The 21333-nt window shown below is 35.6% G+C and overlaps 3 protein-coding genes across 3 annotated transcripts in view; 2 read left to right on the top strand and 1 right to left on the bottom strand.

Moving 5' to 3' along the window:
* Positions 1-1116: 1116 nt before the first annotated feature.
* LOC148175875 (uncharacterized) lies at positions 1117-3510 on the top strand. The gene is made up of 2 exons (XM_088034995.1): positions 1117-3404; positions 3438-3510. The coding sequence occupies exons 1-2, from the start codon at positions 1117-1119 to the stop codon at positions 3508-3510; spliced, it is 2361 nt and encodes a 786-aa protein (XP_087891121.1).
* LOC148175874 (DNA topoisomerase 1-like) lies at positions 3403-5339 on the bottom strand. The gene is made up of 2 exons (XM_088034542.1): positions 5204-5339; positions 3403-5162 (listed from the first exon to the last, which is right to left on the bottom strand). Exons 1-2 carry the CDS (start codon positions 5311-5313, stop codon positions 3575-3577), a joined length of 1698 nt encoding a protein of 565 aa, XP_087890668.1. The 5' UTR covers positions 5314-5339; the 3' UTR covers positions 3403-3574.
* Positions 5340-7074: 1735 nt separating this feature from the next.
* Positions 7075-21333, top strand: part of LOC148175873 (mannosyl-oligosaccharide alpha-1,2-mannosidase IA-like) — a 57045-nt gene continuing 42786 nt past the window's right edge. Inside the window, exon 1 of the mRNA XM_088034193.1 lies at positions 7075-7755. Coding sequence (XP_087890319.1) covers positions 7186-7755 — 570 coding nt within the window. The 5' untranslated portion in view covers positions 7075-7185. The remainder of the gene's footprint in view (positions 7756-21333) is intronic.

The following is a 21333-nucleotide window of genomic DNA, read 5'->3' as shown; positions in this document are numbered from 1 at the left end:
TAATCTAATTTACTTATTTTAACTGGAAAATATCTGAAATGATGAAATCTGTTGCTCAAATCTCGATTTTATGTTCATATTTATAGTCTTCTTAGAACACTTCTCTTCAAAATGCAATTTTTGCGAAAATTCGTGATTAAAACTATGCCAAACTTCTGATATCGATATCTCGCTTATTTTTTATAGTAAACTTGAGTTATTTACATCGGTGTACGCAGAATTTTCCGCAGATTCTAAATCTGGGATTTAAATTTAGATCCGACTACAAATAACAGAGTTATGGCTGATTAAAGTTTTGAAAAGTTGATTTTCATTTTTTCTAATTTTTCCTAATTTTTTAACTTAAATATCTTGGAAACTATTAGAGTTATTGAGATGCGGCTTGCGCCATCGTTTTTCTCGGCTTATTTTACGTTAGAAAAAGTGTCTCAAAGCCCAAAATTCGATAGTCGATTTTTTGCGAAAAAAAAATCCGACTCAAACGATGAAAATTTTTCAATTTTTTTATTTTTGGCCATAACTCGTAAACTGTTTGTCTGATCGGTTTCAAATTGGGCCAGTAGATAGATCTCGAGCTCCTCTTTCGAATGATATATAATACAATGGTATTTCGTCGTTTTATCTCGAAAGCAATAAATATTAAGTTGAACTGCTTTTTTATAAGTTTTACTTTCAAAATTCAAACTATAGTTTCTCTAGATTTATTAGAAAATTGAAAAATTTTTTTTTTCTCTGCAATCTTCAAAAATCTCAAGCCCCGGCAACACTGTTCAGAGTCCGATACTGGTCTCAAGTGCATATAAATCCGTCTCCTGCTCTTCGACCTTGCGCATTTTATACAAACAATTCACCACATTCAAGATCTAACAAGTACAAACAGTAAACAGTCTAAGATTAGCCGTGCAGCTGGGCGCTGGTTGGATATGTTGTAGAATGGCGCCAAAACCATCTCAATCCAAAGAGGTACTATAAGTACTTTTATTAAAAAACTAAAGATTGGCGGAAAACCCGTCACGAGCACACAATCTGCGAGTTTTCCTGGAAGTCTCTTATCTCGATAAATCCGGTACTTTACCCGTTCGCGTGATAAAACCTTCAATTTAGCCAGTCGTCAAAATGCACTCCCAGAAGAAGTACTTTCCCAAGAAGAAGACCCACGTTTCGTTCGAAAACCGCGAGCGCGAAGTGAAAGTACCATTCATCATCTACGTGCATTTTGAATCATTACAAGTACGGAAAAACTCCGAAATTCTGCACAAACCGTGCGGGTTTGGGTACTCCGTTAAATGTTCCTACAGCGACTCCTTGTCGAAGTACGAGTACTACATCGGCGAAGACAGTCCGAGGGTACTCTGGACGAAGCTCCAAGAAGAAGTTTTTCGAATTTCGCACCACCGAGTCGAACCTCGCCCTTTAAACGCGGCGGAAAAGTACTACTCCGAGAAACTCAAGAACTGCCATGTCTGCCAGAAGAAGTTAAATGAGGATCGGAACGAATTCCATGACCCCCAAAGCGGGGATTTCCTGGGGGTGACTCATGGAGGATGTAATGGTACCACTCCATCTCCCCAGACGTTCGTACCAGTGGTCATGCACAACTTTAAGAAGTACGGGTCGCACTTTCTTCTCAAAGAACTCGATGGTGTGGAAATGAAGAACGTCTTTTTGGTGGGAGACAACCAGGGCTTTCAACGAAAATTCCCGGATTCTCTACCGGCGCGGTTTCTTGATCTGCGACAGTTTATGGACGAGAAGATCGAAGACTTGGAGAAGATTCTTTCGGACTCCAAAAAGACGAAACTGCGGAAGGAGTTCCACGAGAAGCCCCTCTTCGATTTGATAAAGACGAAGATGTACTTTCCGACGTACTACATGGACTCTTTCAAAAAGTTTGAAGACACGGCGTTACCGAACAAAGGGGGCTTCTTCGACGAGCTCCACGACGAGAGTATTCCTCAGGAAGACTACAATAAGAGCTCCGCGATTTGGAGGGCGCTCGGTTGCTCCACCATGCGAGACTACTTCTTCTGGTACTTGAAATCAAACGTGTGTCTCTTGGAGGACATCTTCGAGAACTTCCGTTTGTTGTGTCTGAAGGAGTACCACCTAGACCCCGCGCAGTACTACACCATCGCGAGTTTTTCCTGGGACTCCATGTTGAGGTACACTGGGGTTACTCTGGAGTTGCTCCAAGACCAAAAAATGATCACTTTCATCAAAGAAAACATCCGTGGTGGGATTGTTCAATGCAGCAAAAGACACTCCAAAGCGAACAACAAGTACTGCTCGTACGATGGTACTAAACCACCGTCTTTTATTGTGTACTTAGACGCGAACAACTTAGGGGGTTGGGCCATGTCGCAGTCTCTTCCTTTCTCGGACTTCAAGTGGTTATCAAAGGAAGAAATTGATGATGTTAAAGGTGAGATTGCGAGCCTTGAAGAGGATGGTGCGTGGGGGTACATCCTCGAGGTCGATTTAGAGTACCCTTTGGAGCTCCACGAAGCTCACAATGATCTTCCGTTTTGCTCAGAGCACCTCACTGACTATTCCGGGAAGAAGCCAGCACTGACTTTAAACGACAAGAAGAAGTACGTTATTGAGTACCGAACGCTGAAGCAGTGTCTTCAGCATGGACTGGTACTTCAAAGGGTGCATAGAGTCCTCAAGTTCAAACAGTGCAAGTGGTTGGAGCCGTACATTACGTACAACACCACCTTGCGAGCGAAGGCAAAGAACGACTTCGAGACAAAACTCTTCAAACTCCTCAACAACTCGGTTTATGGTAAAACCATCCAGAGAACCTCGACCGACAAACCGATCTACGCCGGTTTTAGCATCCTCGAGCTCTCGAAGAAGTTCATGTACGACTTCCATTATAACCACATGGTGCGAGCGTACGAAGACGAAATCGATCTTCTTTACTTCGACACAGATGGCGCTATTTACGAGATCCGCACCAAAGACTATTACGAAGACCTCAAATCCAACCCCGAGCTCTTGGATATGATGGACACTTCCAATTTAGACCCCCGCTGGGGAATCCCACAAAGAAACAAGAAAGTCGTTGGGAAAATGAAGGAAGAATACGATGGGAGGATCATCAGGGAGTTCTTAGGGGTTGGAGCGAAGGTTTACTTCTTGGATGTTGATGGCGAGGAAGTGAAGAAAGCCGTGGGGATGAAAAAGTATGTGAAGCAGAAGTACATCTCGAGGGATGATTACGAAAAGTGCGTCTTGGGCGAGAAGAGAATTTCAAGGTCTTGTTATGAGACGTGTGCGGAAAATCATGTTGTTAAGAGCAGCAAGTTGACCAAAGTCGTGTTATCGCCAGGTGACAGGAAGAGGTTTGTCACGGAAGATAAGATAAAGACACTTGCTTGGGGAATGTACAAGATTAGATTGTAAAATTTTATAAAATATATTTTTTGTTTTAGTTCTTTGTTTTTTTCATGTTGGTACTTCTGTACTTCATGTCAGCAATGTTGTGTCAGACAGTGCTACCAATAGATTTCCAGTTCCAAAGGTTGTTTCAGTCCTCTCTTTATTTTCTTTCGTCTCAAAAAAAGAGGCTCTAAAAATTGAGATCAGTCATTGAAATTAAAGTGTTTCTTTTCTTGGACGAGCGTTCAAAATTCTTTTTATCTATAGCCCACTTGAAATTCTTCATCTGCGTTTCCGTGTAAACTCGCCCAATATCAATATTATTCTTCCGACACCACTCAACAGTAATTCTCGGATCCAAGTAATGCACCTTTGAGGTGTTCAATAAAAGAGTTTTTTTTGTCAACAACTCCTTCAAATTGTGCAACAACCGTCGCGCTTTCACGTTATGTTCACAATGAATACCTTCAGGAAACCTCTTTAACTCCTCGAGAACCTCACGCATCTCCTTCCGAACATTGTTAACTTGAAACTCCGTGTCTTCCGTGGCAAAGGTGCGATGGTTCAACAGCAGCGCAATCACTGCATTTGCGCTTTTGTAGCATCGAATTTTCTCATCCGCGGCGCTGTCCTCATCTGTAAAAACCTCAAGAAAAGTCTTGAAAAGATGAGACGCGTTGTAGGTGCGGAAGACTTTTGCTGTGAGACCTTCCATGATGGTGCTCAAGTAGTTATTTAACTCCATTGGTGTTAATGAGTCGAAGAGTTTATCTTCTGGTTCTTTACCGTCTTGGAAGAGTTGAAGGTTCTTGAAGATAATAGGGTCGACCTCAACTTCGTTGTAGTAACGAACGGACGACTTCCCCAAGAAGTCGAAGGTTACAATGTTGTCTCGGAGCGTCAAATGTTGGACTCTTAACGAACAGCAACCGACAGTGTCCGCTTCGTCTTCGTACTTATCAAAACCTGTTCGAAATCCAAAGTTGTCGATGAAGAACAACGCAATGGATCTTTGTCGGACAATCATATCTTCTGATTTCATTCCTTCGAAGGAGTCGTTTCGCACAGATTCGATGATTGTACTTAACTTCTTCGCGGTGTTAAATTTCTCTTGTTGTTCGTTACTCTTCGACGATGGCTTCAGTTCGATGTAGTGCTGCTTTTGGAGGTTGTCAGTCCACTTGGCTAACCACAGCCCGGTGTTGTCATGCACGACGCTTTTCCAACAGTGTCCCTCCGGAGCCTTCGGAATTTTCGAGTCCTCGCTACAGTTAATGGTAATATCTTCAGGGGCGACTCCCATTCTGATTTTACCTCTCCTGGGGTGCTCCCCGCGCGCTTGAAACAAATCAGTTTTTATTTTAAAGTTGATGGCTTCGTGGACGACTCCATCAACGTCACAGAATCCGTACCGCTTCTTAACATCAGCTTCAATCTCTCGGCGTTTCTTCAGCTGGATTTCACTTTGTTTCTCGTATTTCCCTTGACTGGCCAAGTAGTTGTCAATGTGTCTGAAGTTGCACAAGTTCCATTCTGTTATCATCGATTTTTCTTCCTCGGTCATGAGTTCCTTCCAGTCGGCGAAGAAGTTAGCGTTGAACATTTCGTCTTTGTGATTCTTCGCTACTTTAACGTACAAAATGGCGGCTTCTTCGCTTTCTGGAGAGAGTTTTATTCTTTGGTTGCCGTAGACCAACTTGATGGCGTCTGGTAAGGGTTGAAACGGCGGTGGAAAAAATGGACCATTGTGTTGGAGGAACTTCCACTTAGCGGGGCGCCTAAAATGGTATTATAAAGACAACCGGAAGTGGGGACTTACGGTATTGTTTTTCTTATTGTGTTGGTTGCACTGCCGCGTTTCTTTCGGTTGCTTCGAGGGTAATTGGAAGTGTTGGGAGTGCCACTGAAGGAGCTCAAGGTTTTAGCCATTCTCGACAAAGACTCAATTGAAAAGACGCTTATCGTACTTTGTTTGATAATAAATAGATACGTTTATTTATAGAATCGGCTTATCAGAATGTAGCAGACGTTTAATCCAAAAAAATGGACAGTTGGTACTACTGGTGGAATTTACAGAAAAATTATCACTTTTCTGCGATTCTGTTGTCGGAATCTTTAGGGAATTTAGTTTCTAGTCAAATTTCAGACATTTCAAGTCATAATTTCAAAATTCAACTATTAGAATTGTTTGTAGTGAAAATTGTATGTAGTCACAATCTCAAGGCCAAACTTTTTTTTTGATGCTTTAATGTCAATTTCACGTAAAAATTTCAATCTGTATTATCTAAAGTGACAGAAATAATGACATTCATAAAAGACGTTTTACACTTCATGACAATTAAATGACTTTGGTGCTCAATTTGATTTGGCCGCCACTATACCTACCATAATGACGTCTATTTACAGTACATTATTGACTAAAAAACAGACGTTTTCTTCCTTTCTAATTTCCAGAATTTCAAGGTGTTTATGGATTTTTTAGATTAAAATTTAGAGATTTTTATTTGGCAACACTGAACAAACCAGTTGAGTAACCAACAAAATTTTGAGTTTTTGATTCGCTTTCACAACAAAATTGCTAAAGTTTTAATTGGTCTATAATTTTTTATTTTGGTGCGATTAATCAGTGGTAAAATTCTCTCCTAATTTGATTGTTTTATAGTACATATATCCGACGAGATTTTGACAGTTGACATAGAGGTTGGCAGCAATTTATGCTGCAAAATACACTAAAAACATTAAATTTCTACACAAACTGGGTTGACAGTGGGCTTATTTTGTTATTTTAATTTTTGCGCGTTGCTACACTATTTATTGCGTAGATCTAGTAACTTTTCTGTCATTCAATTTCTCTCTGTATGAGCTATAGAAGTCAAAATGGTGGAGGCGCCGGTCTAGTTTATATATTTTTTTACGTTTCTAAGATGCTCCAGTTAGAATCTCTAGGGAATTTAGTCTCTATTCAAATTTTTGACATTTCTAGTCATAATTTCAGAATTACCAATTTTCAGAATTGTCTGTAGTCATTTTTTGTAGTCAAAATCTCAAGACCAGGCTTTTAAGAAACAACAGAATTCTTCTTTTTATGTTCGTGTCAAGTCAAATCTAAAGTTTATTTTTCTTGTAAAGAATTTTTGGCAGCGCCAAATTTAAAATGCGGTTCTATGATTGGTCCTTCAGCTGGGGAAGTTACACAAGCTGATTTTTTTAAACTTCTGTAATTTTTGGAATGTAAAACAGAAACTGTCACATCTGTCAGATTGTCATTAATTTGTAGAAGTATCAGCAATAAGCTTGTTTTTGTTATTTTTAATCGAGATTAGAAGATATTTTATTAAAATTTATATTTTTTGTCATTAGATTTTGGGATTATTTAATAAACTTGACATTGCGGATGTAGAGCCATCTATTAATTAAAATTGGCATGTACCCATTACAGGTATCTAACTTATCTCTTGTTAAAAATTGCTTTTTTGTAAATTGATAAATTCTCTGCAGGAAAACAAACCTTTCAAAAACAATAAAATTGTCTTTTTTAAGTTTGTGTCAAATCAAGATTAGTCAGTCGCGACCAGTTTTTTGGGTGAAGTTGGTTGCATACGTACGTCGCTAACTTCTGCTAGATCAAATTTTTTTCCGTCGCGAGATGTCGCTGGTGGGTTACCGACCGAGCAGCTGTCATTCCCACCTGCAGAAATCTGCCCGAACATTTCCGACCATCTGTCAGTGTGCTCATTAATGGCGTGTCCTTGGTGTCCGTAACACATCTCCGGAGCAAAACCTCGCGTAAAACCCGGGAAAATGACAACGACGGGCATTTTACCCACTTACCAACGCTTCATCAACGGTGTGCCAGTGCCATTCTCGCGTCGTTCCTTCCGTGCTCGTGAGAAATACGTGATTTTCTCAGTGTTCGTCACTTTCGGCCTCATCTGTTTCGGTACTTTCTTCTTCTTACCTGAATTCCGTGGGAACTCCTCGGAAAGTATGTACAAGATGTACGATCAGATTAAGCGAGCTGGCCCGGAATTGTTGATTCCGCCTCCTCCACATCTCGAGGATGAGGGCCCCCGGCTGCTACGCCACGAAGATGATGTCCGGGTTGACCCCCACGTCATTGACGACAGGGAGAAACTGAGGGCGAAGATCGACGAGGATCGGGAGTTGAAGGTTTTGGAGAGGCCGCGGCTCCAGAGGAGCTCTTCGACGGCGAGAGTCGATGATAATGTCGGGAGGGAGGAAGTCGGCGATGTCCCCCAGGATACGAGCATTGTGACGGTGCCGGCGGCACAGAGTGACCATTATCCTGTCCTTACCGGAGGAGAAGACCCGGATCCTGTAGCCAGGGAAAGGAGGAATAAGGTCAAAGAGGTGAGAGAGAGTCCTGTTAGTTAACCCATTTATGCCAGCCGCGTGTTGCCGAAGAACTGTAAAAAGCGAACGTTGCGGAAGAGGCCTGAAAATTTTCTCATGTTGGTAGCAATGATTTAGATTCCAGTCATGTGACGTTTCATGGTTACGTGACGAGCAATAAATCAATCAAGTTGACAGGCAACGAAAGCTGTTGTTGACCTGTCAATTGGACAGTGGTACCAACCTACAACAAAATCGAAGGCCTCCTCAAATTGTAATCATTATCAAAGTAAATTACTTCGATGATGAAATTGCGCACCCACTAGTCAATGAATTTTTAATTAAACTCCGCCACGAATTTTAATTTGCAATTTTATATGCAATTATGCGCGTTCAAACACAAAAGAATCATTTCAAGGTGACCACGGTGGTCCGGTCAGCATCAATTTTTCATAAAAACGACAAAAATAATGTCTACCAACATAATTTCTATCCCAAGACCCTGAAACTGTTTGTTTCAGCCACTTTAGGTGATTAATTCAAATACATTCATCGTCTATTGTAATTATGAGTAATTATAGACCGAGCATGAATCACGTCCCTGTCAAAATTCAACTGTTTTGTCAATATTGAAATTATTCCCCGTTGCCATTTTATGACTTGACACCTGTCATATTATGTCATGTTGCCATAATAACAAATTCGCATCGGTTTGTGTACATTTCGCATTACATCATCGACATGTGACGACATTAACGACCTCCTAGATTTGCGAAACTTCCCTCTTCTGCCATGTGTCAAAATAAAACAGATGACGTGGTGAGAATCGCAGTTTCCGTTGAGTTAAGGTTACGTGGTTTTGAGATTGATAAAAGTTCTGTCATTAAAGATCGATAGGCTTATCAGCGCTTCGGAATTGCCGTCTGTAGGATAAAGATTAGAGGACGCGGAAAATTGCATTTTTAATTAAGACCTGTCATTTTCGTGCTTTTAGTGCTAGAACGTTCTAATTTGGAGGAGTTGCTATTTTTAATGTGTTTTTTAACTGTGCCAAAGTACAAGATTCTAGAACAAAAAGGACAAGTTTTGGAAATTTTTATTTCTGTGAGAATGAAAATTTTTCATAATTTTGATTCTAAGGCCTGTCATTTTCGTAATTTTAATGCTATAAACATAGAATTTGGGAAAGTTGCTATTCTCGGCCTATTTTTCGACTATGCCAAAGTCAGAATTATAAAGCCAAAAACACAGATTTTAAAAAAATTTATTTTGAGGAAAAGCTAAAATTTTCTCATATTTTTGATTAAATTTGTGATTTTTGTACTTTTAATGCTAGATCAATGAAATTTATGGCAGTTACTAATTTTAATGTGTTTTTCAACTGTGTTAATGTACAAAATTATTGAACTAAAAATACAAATTTTGAAAATTTTTGTTCTGGGGAAAATTAAAGTTTTTGAAAATTTTGCTTCTAAGGCTTGTCATGTTTGTAATTATAATACTATAAAGACGAAATTTGGGGAGGTTGCTATTCTTGACTTATTTTCCAACTATGCTAAAGTGCAGAATTATAGAGCTAAAACACAGATTTTGGAAATTTTTATTTTGAGATAGAGCTAAAATTTTACCACATTTTTTATTAAAGCCTGTAATTTTTGTCCTTTCAATGCTAGAACAATGAAATTAATGGGAGTTACTACTTTTAATGTGTTTTTCAACTGTACCAAACCACAAAATTATAGAACAAAAAATACAAATCTTATAAATTTTTATTTTTGGAAGAAAGAAAAATTTTGAGAATTTTGATTCTAGGGTTCGTCATTTTCGTAATTCTAATGCTATAAACTTGAAATTTGGTGAGGTTGTCATTTTCGACTTATTTTTTAAGTATACTAAAGTACAGAATTATAGAGCTAAAAACACAGATTTTGTAAATTTTTGTTTTGAGAAAAAGCCCAAATTTTACATTTTTTATTAAAATTTGTAATTATTGTATTTTCACTGCTAGAACAATGAAATTTTTGAGAATCACTACTTTTAATGTGGTTTTCAACTGTGTACAATATTATAGAACAAAAAGTACATATTTTGGAAATTTTTTTTTGGGAGAGAGCTAAAATTTTACCACATTTTTTATTAAAGCCTGTAATTTTTGTCCTTTCAATGCTAGAACAATGAAATTAATGGGAGTTACTACTTTTAATGTGTTTTTCAACTGTACTAAACCACAAAATTATAGAACAAAAAATACAAATCTTAGAAATTTTTATTTTTGGAAGAAAGAAAAATTTTGAGAATTTTGATTCTAGGGCTCGTCATTTTCGTAATTCTAATGCTATAAACTTGAAATTTGGTGAGGTTGTCATTTTCGACTTATTTTTCAAGTATACCAAAGTACAGAATTATAGAGCTAAAAACACAGATTTTGTAAATTTTTGTTTTGAGAAAAAGCCCAAATTTTACATTTTTTATTAAAATTTGTAATTATTGTATTTTCACTGCTAGAACAATGAAATTTTTAAGAATTACTACTTTTAATGTGGTTTTCAACTGTGTACAATATTATAGAACAAAAAGTACATATTTTGGAATTTTTTTTTTGGGAAAGAGCTAAAATTTTACCACATTTTTTATTAAAGCCTGTAATTTTTGTCCTTTCAATGCTAGAACAATGAAATTAATGGGAGTTACTACTTTTAATGTGTTTTTCAACTGTACCAAAGCACAAAATTATAGAACAAAAATACAAATCTCAGAAATTTTTATTTTTGGAAGAAATAAAAATTTTTAGAATTTTAATTCTAAGGCTCGTTATTTTCGTAATTTTAATGCTATAAACTTGAAATTTGGTGAGGTTGTCATTTTCGACTTATTTTTCAAGTATACCAAAGTACAGAATTATAGAGCTAAAAACACAGATTTTGTAAATTTTTGTTTTGAGAAAAAGCCCAAATTTTACATTTTTTATTAAAATTTGTAATTATTGTATTTTCACTGCTAGAACAATGAAATTTTTAAGAATTACTACTTTTAATGTGGTTTTCAACTGTGTACAATATTATAGAACAAAAAGTACATATTTTGGAATTTTTTTTTTGGGAAAGAGCTAAAATTTTACCACATTTTTTATTAAAGCCTGTAATTTTTGTCCTTTCAATGCTAGAACAATGAAATTAATGGGAGTTACTACTTTTAATGTGTTTTTCAACTGTACCAAAGCACAAAATTATAGAACAAAAAATACAAATCTTAGAAATTTTTATTTTTGGAAGAAAGAAAAATTTTGAGAATTTTGATTCTAGGGCTCGTCATTTTCGTAATTCTAATGCTATAAACTTGAAATTTGGTGAGGTTGTCATTTTCGACTTATTTTTCAAGTATACCAAAGTACAGAATTATAGAGCTAAAAACACAGATTTTGTAAATTTTTGTTTTGAGAAAAAGCCCAGATTTTACATTTTTTATTAAAATTTGTAATTATTGTATTTTCACTGCTAGAACAATGAAATTTTTGAGAATTACTACTTTTAATGTGGTTTTCAACTGTGTACAATATTATAGAACAAAAAGTACATATTTTGGAAATTTTATTTGGGAAAGAGCTAAAATTTTACCACATTTTTTATTAAAGCCTGTAATTTTTGTCCTTTCAATGCTAGAACAATGAAATTAATGGGAGTTACTACTTTTAATGTGTTTTTCAACTGTACCAAAGCACAAAATTATAGAACAAAAAATACAAATCTTAGAAATTTTTATTTTTGGAAGAAAGAAAAATTTTTAGAATTTTAATTCTAAGGCTCGTTATTTTCGTAATTTTAAAGCTGTAAACGTGAAATTTAGTGAGGTTGCTGTTTTCGACCTATTTTTCAACTGTGCCAAAGAACAGAATTTTATAGCAAAAAACACAGATTTTAGAAATTTTTATTCTTGGAAGAATGAAAAATTTTGAAAATTTTGATTTTTAAGGCTCGTTATTTTCGTAATTTTAATGCCATAGATCCGAAATTTGGGGAGGTTGCTATTCTTGACTTATTTTCCAACTATGCCAAAGTAAAGAATTATAGATCTAAATAAAAACACAAATGTTAAAAATGTTCATATTGAAGAAAAGCTAAATTTGTACCTCATTTTCACTAATATCTGTAATCATTGTATTTTCAAAGCCAGAACAATGAAAGTTGTAGGAGTAACTATTTTTAGCTTGTTTTTCACCTGTGCCAAAGGATGCGTCATGTGTAACACTCAGAAAAAACTCGCATAAATTTCTAAACAATTTTGCGACGCTCAACCTTGATGCACCTTCGCGGTCTTGCTCCACTTATCCGGAAGCTATGAAAATGATCTCAATAAAATTTATACAGGATGGCGTCATGTAATGCGAAATGATTGTTCCATTACTCCGTCGTTACGACCGTAAAACCCATAAAAACCATTTTACCTACATACATATTTTACGATGATTTTAATGGGACGTTTCAGATCTTTATCGGTCGTCTTAATTTTTCCCAGTGCGATTTATGGTAACTGTAACGTTAGCCCACTTACATCGAGGCTAGAAAATTCACAAAACTTTGTTTTACATTCCGTTGTGTGACTGGAAATTACAGGATTTCCCGTTTTTGGTCCTCATTCTGGTTCATTAAATCACTGACGAAATTTCACACCTGTATCAAATTAATGAGTGTCATTTATATCTCCGTGGTTCGATGATTATCATAATATTGAATGAGACTGCAGTAATGATTGCACTTTATTCGAATAAATGTATGCAAACGGAATCTCGAGATTGAGATCTCGTTTTTTACTTTGCGAGGAATAAATTAGTTTTGAGCAGGAATGCGAGGCGTTTATTCGTTTTTAATCACCGAAGCTTATCAATGAAGACGTGAAAATGGGAATGTTCGACAGACAGTACGTATTTACGTTATCGTTGAAATAATTTGCGCTAAACATGCATAAATTTAGTCGAAATCGCGACGTCAAAACGTTTTTTTATCAAAGCGAACATTACAAGACGTTCTCGTAAATTGCTTTATACTTCTCGCATTTCTCGTTTCATCTTCTTTCGATTAGTTGCGACATGGAATTACCATAAACTTTGAACTCTGTGATGGAGGCGCCCTCAGCGATCGTGTCTTCGCCGTTGGATTTGTGCGAGTGAGGGAGGCCTCGTTTTTAAACTCGATGACGCTTGGGCATGGGCGAATTGTCTTCGTGACGTGGGAATACCTTGGAAATGATTCATTTTAACCTCACAGACACGTGTTTGCTGGTTCAGTGAGCATTTCCCATCACATATTCACAGACAAATCATTACGAAATCGTCGAAAACAAAGCGCGCTTTCCCTTATGTAACTGAAAGCATGCAGTTTGATAAATTTTCCGGATCGCTGAACGCAATTTCCTCCTTCCAAAGAGCATGTCAAAGAATCGGTTCTGACGTTTTTTCCTCTATTTTTATTGTATTGATGCTCCACTCCTTCGATTCCCGTGAAACTTGACACTCTTTTGAGTCATTGAATTGCCGCCCACCCTATATAAACAACATCACGCTCGCTGAGCAATAAACTTCTCGCTCGCCCTCCGTATAATTGCCGTTTTCCCGGAATATTTACACACGTCGTTAATATCAATTAGTTGACTATCTCAATCAATTCCCCGCGAATATTTCCCATGTGGTCTCTATTCATGCGAGACGATGGGAATTCTCGGCTTCTACCATAAAACTACTGAAGCTAACATACCAGGCGGATGAAAAAGGATGCAGACAAACCCATCAATTTTAACTTCCATCGAGGCAGAACGCGGAGGTTGCGGTGCGACTGAATTTACCACCTCATTTAAGGTCTGCTTGGGCTGGTGATTTCGATGCTTCGTGGTGTTGGACTGGAAAAGGGGCAAGCTGCCCAGTTTTTAGCCTTTTTTCTAGATTATCTCATTTTATTTCATAATTAAACACTTTATTCTTCAATTCAAGCCCAGTTTCAATTCGATTCGACTTTTTGTGTCTTAGATTGATGGGATTGATGGGCAATTCCAGAAAATACCTGATAATCTTATAGGACAGGAAAAATCGTAAAGAATTTCAGAAAAATCCAGGAATTTTAATCAGTCAGCATTATTTTCAAAATTCGTGGAAAAAAATTCGACGAAAACCTAGAGAACCCTCAACAGAATCAGCGAATTTTTCACATAATAAAGAATCCTAAATATTCCTGAAGAATCCTGGATTATCTTAACAGAAAAGAATTTTAAACAGTTAGTTTTTAACAAATAAGAAAAATTTTGGAAATTTTATTTTTGGGAAAATATGAAAAATTATGAAAATTTTGATTCTAAGGCTCGTTATTTTCGTAATTTTAATGCTATAACATGAAGTTTGGGGAAGTTGCTACTCTAGACTTATTTTCCAACTATGCCAAAGTACAGAATTATAAAGCAAAAAACACAGATTTTTGAAATTTTCGTTTTGAGGAAGAGCTAAAAATTTACCATTTTTTTTATTAAAATCTGTAAGATTTGTTGTTTCAATGCTAGACCAACGAAATTTACAGGAGTTACTTCTTTGAATGTGTTTTTTAACTGTGCCAAAGTTCAAAATTATAGAACAAAAAATACAAATTTTGAAAATTTTTATTCTTGGGAAATTGGAGAATTCTGAAATTTTTGATTCTAAGGCTCGTCATTTTGGCTATTTTAATTCTATAAAGATGAAATTTGGGGAGGTTGCTATTTTCGACCTATTTTGAAACTATGCCAAAGTACAAAATTATGGAACAAAAAACACAGATTTTAGCAATTTTCGTTTTGAGGAAGAGCTAAACTTTTACCACATTTTTTACTAAAATCTGTAATTTTTGAACTTTAAATGCTAAAACAATAAAATTTACAGGAGTTACTATTTTGAATACGTTTTTCAACTGTGTCAAAGTACAAAATTTTAGAACAAAAAATACACATTTTGCAAATGTCATTTTTGTAATTTTATGCTATAAATTGAATTAGAGGAGATTGCTATTTTCGATTTAAAATACGCAAAGTACAAAAATATATAGCTAAAAACACAGATTTTGGAATTTTTTATTTTGAGAAAGAGCTAAAATTCTACATTTTTTTTTAAAACCTGTAATTTTTGTACTTTTAATGCTAGAACAATGAAATTTTTGAGCGTGACTATTTTAATGAGTTCTTCAACTGTGCCACAGCACAAACTTTTAGAACAAAAATTATTAATTTTGGAAAGTTTGGAATCCGGGAAAATAAAAAAAAATGAAAATTTTGGTTCTAAGGTTTGTCATTATTGTAATTTTAATGCTATAAATATGCAATTTGGGAAGGTTGCCATTCTTGACCTATTTTTCAACTATGATAAAATACAGAATTATAGAGCCAAAAACACAGATTTTAGAAATTTTTATTCAGAGTAGGTAAGAGCAAAACACATTTTTTATTGAAACCTGTAATTTTTGTACTTTGTGCTAGAACGATAAAATTTACGAGTTATTACTTTTAATGTGTTTTTCAACTGTACCAAAGTACAAAATGATAGAGACAACACACATATTTTAGAAATTTTACCACATTTTTTATTAAAATCTGAAATTTTTAAACTTTTGATGCTAAAACAATGAAATTTACAGGAGTTACTACTTTTAATACGTTTTTTAACTGTGCCAAAGTACAAAATTTTGGAACAAAAAATACAAATTTTGAAATTTTTTGTCGGGAGAATGAAAAAATTTGATTCTAAGGTTCGTCATTTACGTAATTTTAATGCCATAAAGATGAAATTTGGGGAGGTTGCTATCCTCGGCCTATTTTCCAACTGTGCCAAACTACACAATTATAGAGTGCATGACAGCAATTTTCAGAAATTTTCATTTTGGATTTATTCGTTTATAATTACCGGTGCTATTCTTATCAATGATAACACGAAAATGGGAGTGTTGACAGACAGAATACGGACTAATTACCTACTTTATCGTCAAAATAGAAACATTTGTCTGAAACCCCAGTCATTTAAACTTCGACTTCCCAAACTTAAAACCTGAAAAAATTCAATAGAAAACACGCGATCATTGTTTCGAACCTAATCAGTCAATTTAAAAAACAATCATCCGGCACTAATTTCCATTAATTAAAATTACAATTATCCCGCTAATCTTTTCTTACTGAATTTAGCTGCAATAACAGAACAAAATTCCGTTGCGATTATGTCTGAAGTCATGAAAAACAGTTATTTACCCATCCAGGTGAACATACACTTAAAATTAGAACTGTGAATGTACACAACAAGACATTACCACGTAAAGTAAATATTTAACTGTCAAACACATAAAAAAGAATTCCAGTTGAAGTCCACGTCGGCGTCTGCTTCACATTTTCCACGGAGACGAAAGCATAATAAACACCTCTTTGACAAAAACCTCGAAACCGCAGAAGCTGTCAGTTTTTTAATCGTGCGAGAGATTAAAAGAAAAGACTGGAAAAGAGTTTCCTCGTCCGTTTTGTATTCACTTTCCAGGTGAAAAATGTTGAGTTTCGGAGAGACAAAGGATTAGACCAAACACGTCCAACTCCAAATGCCATCATTCTTCCATAATAAGATTTATAAACGCGCTTCCTCTACATCTCGCCTCCGAAAACTCGCCGCAATTTATCACCACAGTTGGATCCCGCTCCCAGAATTACAATATTTGAAATAACTCAATGACATATGAGTCTCATTTTGGGGTACTATAATTACTGCACACGCTGCAATAAGACGAGCGGAGAAAAAACGGGATAATGCCCAAAATCGCGATGCGAGATTGTAATAATTGCCGCTTAAAAACCGCAAAAGCTCCGATCAACGAGATAAAGACTTCCAAAGTCGAGACTGTAAATTATTCCGGTGGTTCTCCGGTACCAGCGAAAATGTGATATTATCATTAGCCATTGTTTTAGTTTTTGTGTAATCGCTATTGCTCGAATATAAATTTCGATCGATGTCTTTATACGACGAAGCGGAGGAATTTAACAGTCGGGGTCAACGAGGAGTCTCGTTATTGTTGTGGCTAACGGTAAGCAAAGCCGTAAAGAGAATTCAGATTTCAAATCGACGGTTAATTAATGCCATAAAAGGGTTGCGATCTTACGCCGAGTTGGTGTTAAATTTGCAGAAATGCTAGATGATGGATGAGGAAATCTAAGCGGTTTCGTGACGAATCGCGAAAAAACGCGGGCAAGTGGCGGAACTAAGTTTTGTAATCTTCAGGTTTCGACACCTTCGGGTTCTCAGGCTTTCGGGTTTCTCAGAAGATTGATTTCGAAGCGCGCGTTGATCACATTGAAGCCACTTTTCAATTTTTAGAGAATTCAAGCGTCTGTATTTTTTGGACCAAGTTCTCAGTTCCTCAGTTTCTCATTTGCGAAATTCCTAAATTCTAAGATTTTAGATCAATTTTTCAAACTTCTGCAATCTCGGTTTTAGGTTCAGTTTCTAGATTTTTGGGATTCAAAGGTTCTCACACTACAGAGCTTTCATTTTTTATAATTTCCAGGTTTTAAGACAATTTTTTAGGTTTCTGAAATCTCAGTTCTTAGATTTTTAGAATACAAAGATTTTCCCACTACAAATCTCAAATTTTCTTTATTTTTTAAGATTTTCTAGATTTAAGGCTTTAAGATCTCAAAATTTTTCAGGTTGATAGAATCCCGAATATACAGATTTGGGTTCAGTTCTCAGTTTCTCACATTTCAAAGCCCAAATTTTCGTAATTTATCAGAAATTTCAGGTTTTAAGGCTTCAGATCTCTCAATTTTTCTAACACTTTTGGGTTTTCAGTTTCTTATATTACAAATCTCAAATTTACTTAATTTTTTGAGAAATTTCAGGTTTTACGGCTTCAGATATCTCAATTTTTCAAGTCGATAAAATTCCACAGATTTGGGCGCAGTTCTCAGCACCTAAAGTCCTCCAAATTGTTACAATTTTGGAAATTTTCTAATTCTAAGGTTTTAGATGAATTTTTCAAGCTGTTGGAGTCTCAGTTTTGGGCTCAATTCTCAGATTTTCTGGACCCAAAGGTTTTCACACTAGAAAACTCCAAATTTTCTAATTTTCGGGAATTTCCGGACTTAAAGATTTCATATTTTGCAGTTTTAGGCTTAGTTCTCAGTTTCTCACATTACAAATCGCAAATTTTCGCAATTTTTTGAGAATTATCAGGATTTAAGGCTTCAGATATCTCAATTTTTCAAGTGGATAAAATTCTTTTGGTTTTGGGCTGAGCTCTCAGCTTTTTAGTTTTTCAGAAGTGCTATAATTTTGCAAGTTTTCCAATTTCTAAGGTTTTAGATGAATTTTTCAAGCTGGAATCTCAGTTTTGGGCTCAATTTTCAACTTCTCAGGATCTAAAGGTTTTTACACTACAAAACTCAAAATTTTCGATAATTCCTGGGCTTTAATATTTCAAAATTTGCAGTTTTGGGCTCAGTTCTCAGTTTCTTGCATTGCAAATCTCAAATTTTCGTAATTTTACATTCGAATTTTCTGAGATTTTTCCAAGATTTGTAGATTTTTTTAGTTTTATATTTCTCAGATTCTTAATTTTCAAAATTCTGCAGGATAAGCGAAGGTTTTGTCTATCAGATTCTTTAAAATTTTTTGCAAAATTTCCTGGAATTTTTCAGTCGTAGTCCTCTAGAAAGTTCAAGATCTGAGGCTTTAAGATCTCTAAATTTTTCTCAGTTTGGCACGTTTTAGGCATTCTCGGCTCATTCATTTCGCAGTTTTTCTTCAGGTATGATTGAAAATAAATTAGCGCGCGTTGATCACATTCAAGCCACTTTTCAATTTTTGAGTTTTTAAGAGAATTCAAAGAGCCTAAAGATTTGGATGAATTATTTTATGCTTTATTTGAACTATTCTCGTATTCCTACTATCCAGTTCTTGAATGCGAGGCATTTGAACTACGAATTCCTAAACTCAAAACTTTAAAAAAATAAAATGAGGAACCAAATTTCAACATGCGAATTTTGAAAATTCTTGAGTTTTACTTTGCGATTCACATCAAGGACAAAAGTTAGGGGAACTTCCTGAAATCCAGGACTTTCCAGAGATTTTTTTGGTAAAGCTGCCGCCCCCTGCAACGGCTCATTATTCCAATCGTCAAACTTTCCCACCGCCGCATGATTCATCATCTACATAACAAGATTCTTCAAATATAAATGAACTTCTTGAATTTAATTACGAACTTTCCGAGAAATCCAGCAAACAACGTCTAACCTAATGTAAACATTTCGCAACTTGTTGGTGTAAATAACAACCCATTTGCCACATTTATTTACCGGAGAGCGTCGCCGGCGTCGCGTCGCTTCCATTACCAAATTAGAGAGGTGATTCGAGGAAGCTCGAAATTTTTTCGCTTCTTGGAACAATCGTGACGGGTTTAATTACTCGCCAAATTGTTTTTACTTTTTGTCGCACAGAAAGGTTGCTTCGGACAATTAATATTAGAAACCTGAGGCTGGAAAATATAACAATGGACTTTATAGAAAGCAATGCCACCGCACTTTAAAGATTACCCATCTGGAATATTAAATTCAAACCCGCACGCGATGTCGGAATAACTGAACATAAATAACCGGATGATCTACTTAAAAAACGATAGAAAAGTGAAGCATGTCTCGAATATGACAAACGAAATTAACGTCAAGAACAAAACTGCTCCTGTTCACCGGACCGCAAAACAAACCAACAAGAGGTCAAATTGAAATACGCGAAAGCTTAAGAGCGTCGTAAATAGCAGGATTACAAAAATGGGCTTAAAACTTTTGCCAGGTTATAAATTCGTGTTTAATAGCTTTTTCGTTGTGTAAATATGCGAATATACAAGAAACTCGCAAAAGCTTGTTTATGCAGAGTCGAGCTAATTTTAAGCTACTTAGTGTTGACGTTGGTGCAAATGACTAGAAATTATTAATGCAGTAGTTTGCACTCTGCATAACTAACAAAGAAAAAGTGGAACTTCCGCACAGAGGTACGCAAAAGAGAATTAAACTTCTAGTCCGCCAAACTCTCGTTTTTGGCCCCGTCGTGTAAACAACCTCCATTTGCCTCCTCCAAAAGCTAATTAACTCAACACCCTGTGGAATTTCATCCTGAATCAAAATCGAATTTCGCAACGCTCCTGTCAGAATTTATTGAATTGCAGTCATCAATATTGTCTTTCAATAACACAGTTTTGGGCTCAGTTCTCAGAGTTTCCGGATTAAAAGGTTTTCACACTACAAAACTCAAAATTTCCTAATTTTCAGGAATTTCCGGGCTTAAAGATTTCAAAATTTGCAGTTTTTGGCTCAGTTCTCAGTTTCTTACATTACAAATCTCAAATTTTCGTAATTTTTTGAGAAATCTTGTGTTTTACGGCTTCAGATATCTCAATTTTTCAAGTCGATAAAATTCCACAGTTTTATACTCAGTTTTTAGCTTTTTAAGATCTAAAGTCCCCCAAATTGTTATAATTTTGCAAATTTTTCAAATTCTAAGGTTTTAGATAAATTTTTCAAGCTGTTGGAATCTCTGTTTTGGGCTCAATTCTAAGATTCTCAGGATCTAAAGGTTTTCACACTACAAAACTCAAAATTTCCTAATTTTCAGGAATTTCCGGGCTTAAAGATTTCAAAATTTGCAGTTTTGGGCTCAGTTCTCAGTTTCTTACATTACAAATCTCAAATTTTCGTAATTTTTTGGGAAATCTTGTGTTTTACCGCTTCAGATATCTCAATTTTTCAAGTCGATAAAATTCCACAGTTTTATACTCAGTTTTCAGCTTTTTAAGATCTAAAGTCCCCCAAATTGTTATAATTTTGCAAATTTTCCAAATTCTAAGGTTTTAGATAAATTTTTCAAGCTGTTGGAATCTCTGTTTTGGGCTCAATTCTCAGATTCTCAGGATCTAAAGGTTTTCACACTACAAAACTCAAAATTTCCTAATTTTCAGGAATTTCCGGGCTTAAAGATTTCAAAATTTGCAGTTTTGGGCTCAGTTCTCAGTTTCTTACATTACAAATCTCAAATTTTCGTAATTTTTTGAGAAATCTTGTGTTTTACGGCTTCAGATATCTCAATTTTTCAAGTCGATAAAATTCCACAGTTTTAGACTCAGTTTTTAGCTTTTTAAGATCTAAAGTCCCCCAAATTGTTATAATTTTGCAAATTTTCCAAATTCTAAGGTTTTAGATACATTTTTCAAGCTGTTGGAATCTCTGTTTTGGGCTCAATTCTCAGGATCTAAAGGTTTTCACACTACAAAACTCAAAATTTCCTAATTTTCAGGAATTTCCGGGCTTAAAGATTTCAAAATTTGCAGTTTTGGGTTCAGTTCTCAGTTTCTCACATTATAAATCTCAAATTTTTGTAGTTTTTTTGAGAATTCTTAGGTTTTACGGCTTCAAATATCTCAATTTTTTAAGTCGATAAAATTCCAGTTTTCAGTTTTTTAGTTTTTTAGAAGTGCTATAATTTTGCAAGTTTTCCAATTTCTAAGGTTTTAGATAAATTTTTCAAGCTGTTGGAATCTCAGTTTTGGCTCAATTCTCAGATTCTCA

The sequence above is a fragment of the Gnatocerus cornutus genome, chromosome 4 (assembly GCF_029298725.1).
Source record: "Gnatocerus cornutus isolate USDA-ARS CGAHR chromosome 4, icGnaCorn1.1, whole genome shotgun sequence".
Taxonomy (NCBI): Eukaryota; Metazoa; Arthropoda; class Insecta; order Coleoptera; family Tenebrionidae; genus Gnatocerus; species Gnatocerus cornutus.
This window is presented reverse-complemented; position numbering and strand designations above follow the sequence as displayed.

What these genes read in the sequence shown, in the direction of transcription:
- LOC148175874 (XM_088034542.1), bottom strand. Translation starts at nt 5,313, where the DNA reads ATGGCTAAAACCTTGAGCTCCTTCAGTGGCACTCCCAACACTTCCAAT. An exon ending in ACAATAAGAAAAACAATACC is followed by an intron (nt 5,163 to 5,203) that starts GTAAGTCCCCAC and finishes ATACCATTTTAG; the next exon opens with GCGCCCCGCTAAGTGGAAGT.
- LOC148175875 (XM_088034995.1), top strand. Translation starts at nt 1,117, where the DNA reads ATGCACTCCCAGAAGAAGTACTTTCCCAAGAAGAAGACCCACGTTTCG. An exon ending in GGAATGTACAAGATTAGATT is followed by an intron (nt 3,405 to 3,437) that starts GTAAAATTTTAT and finishes TTTTTGTTTTAG; the next exon opens with TTCTTTGTTTTTTTCATGTT.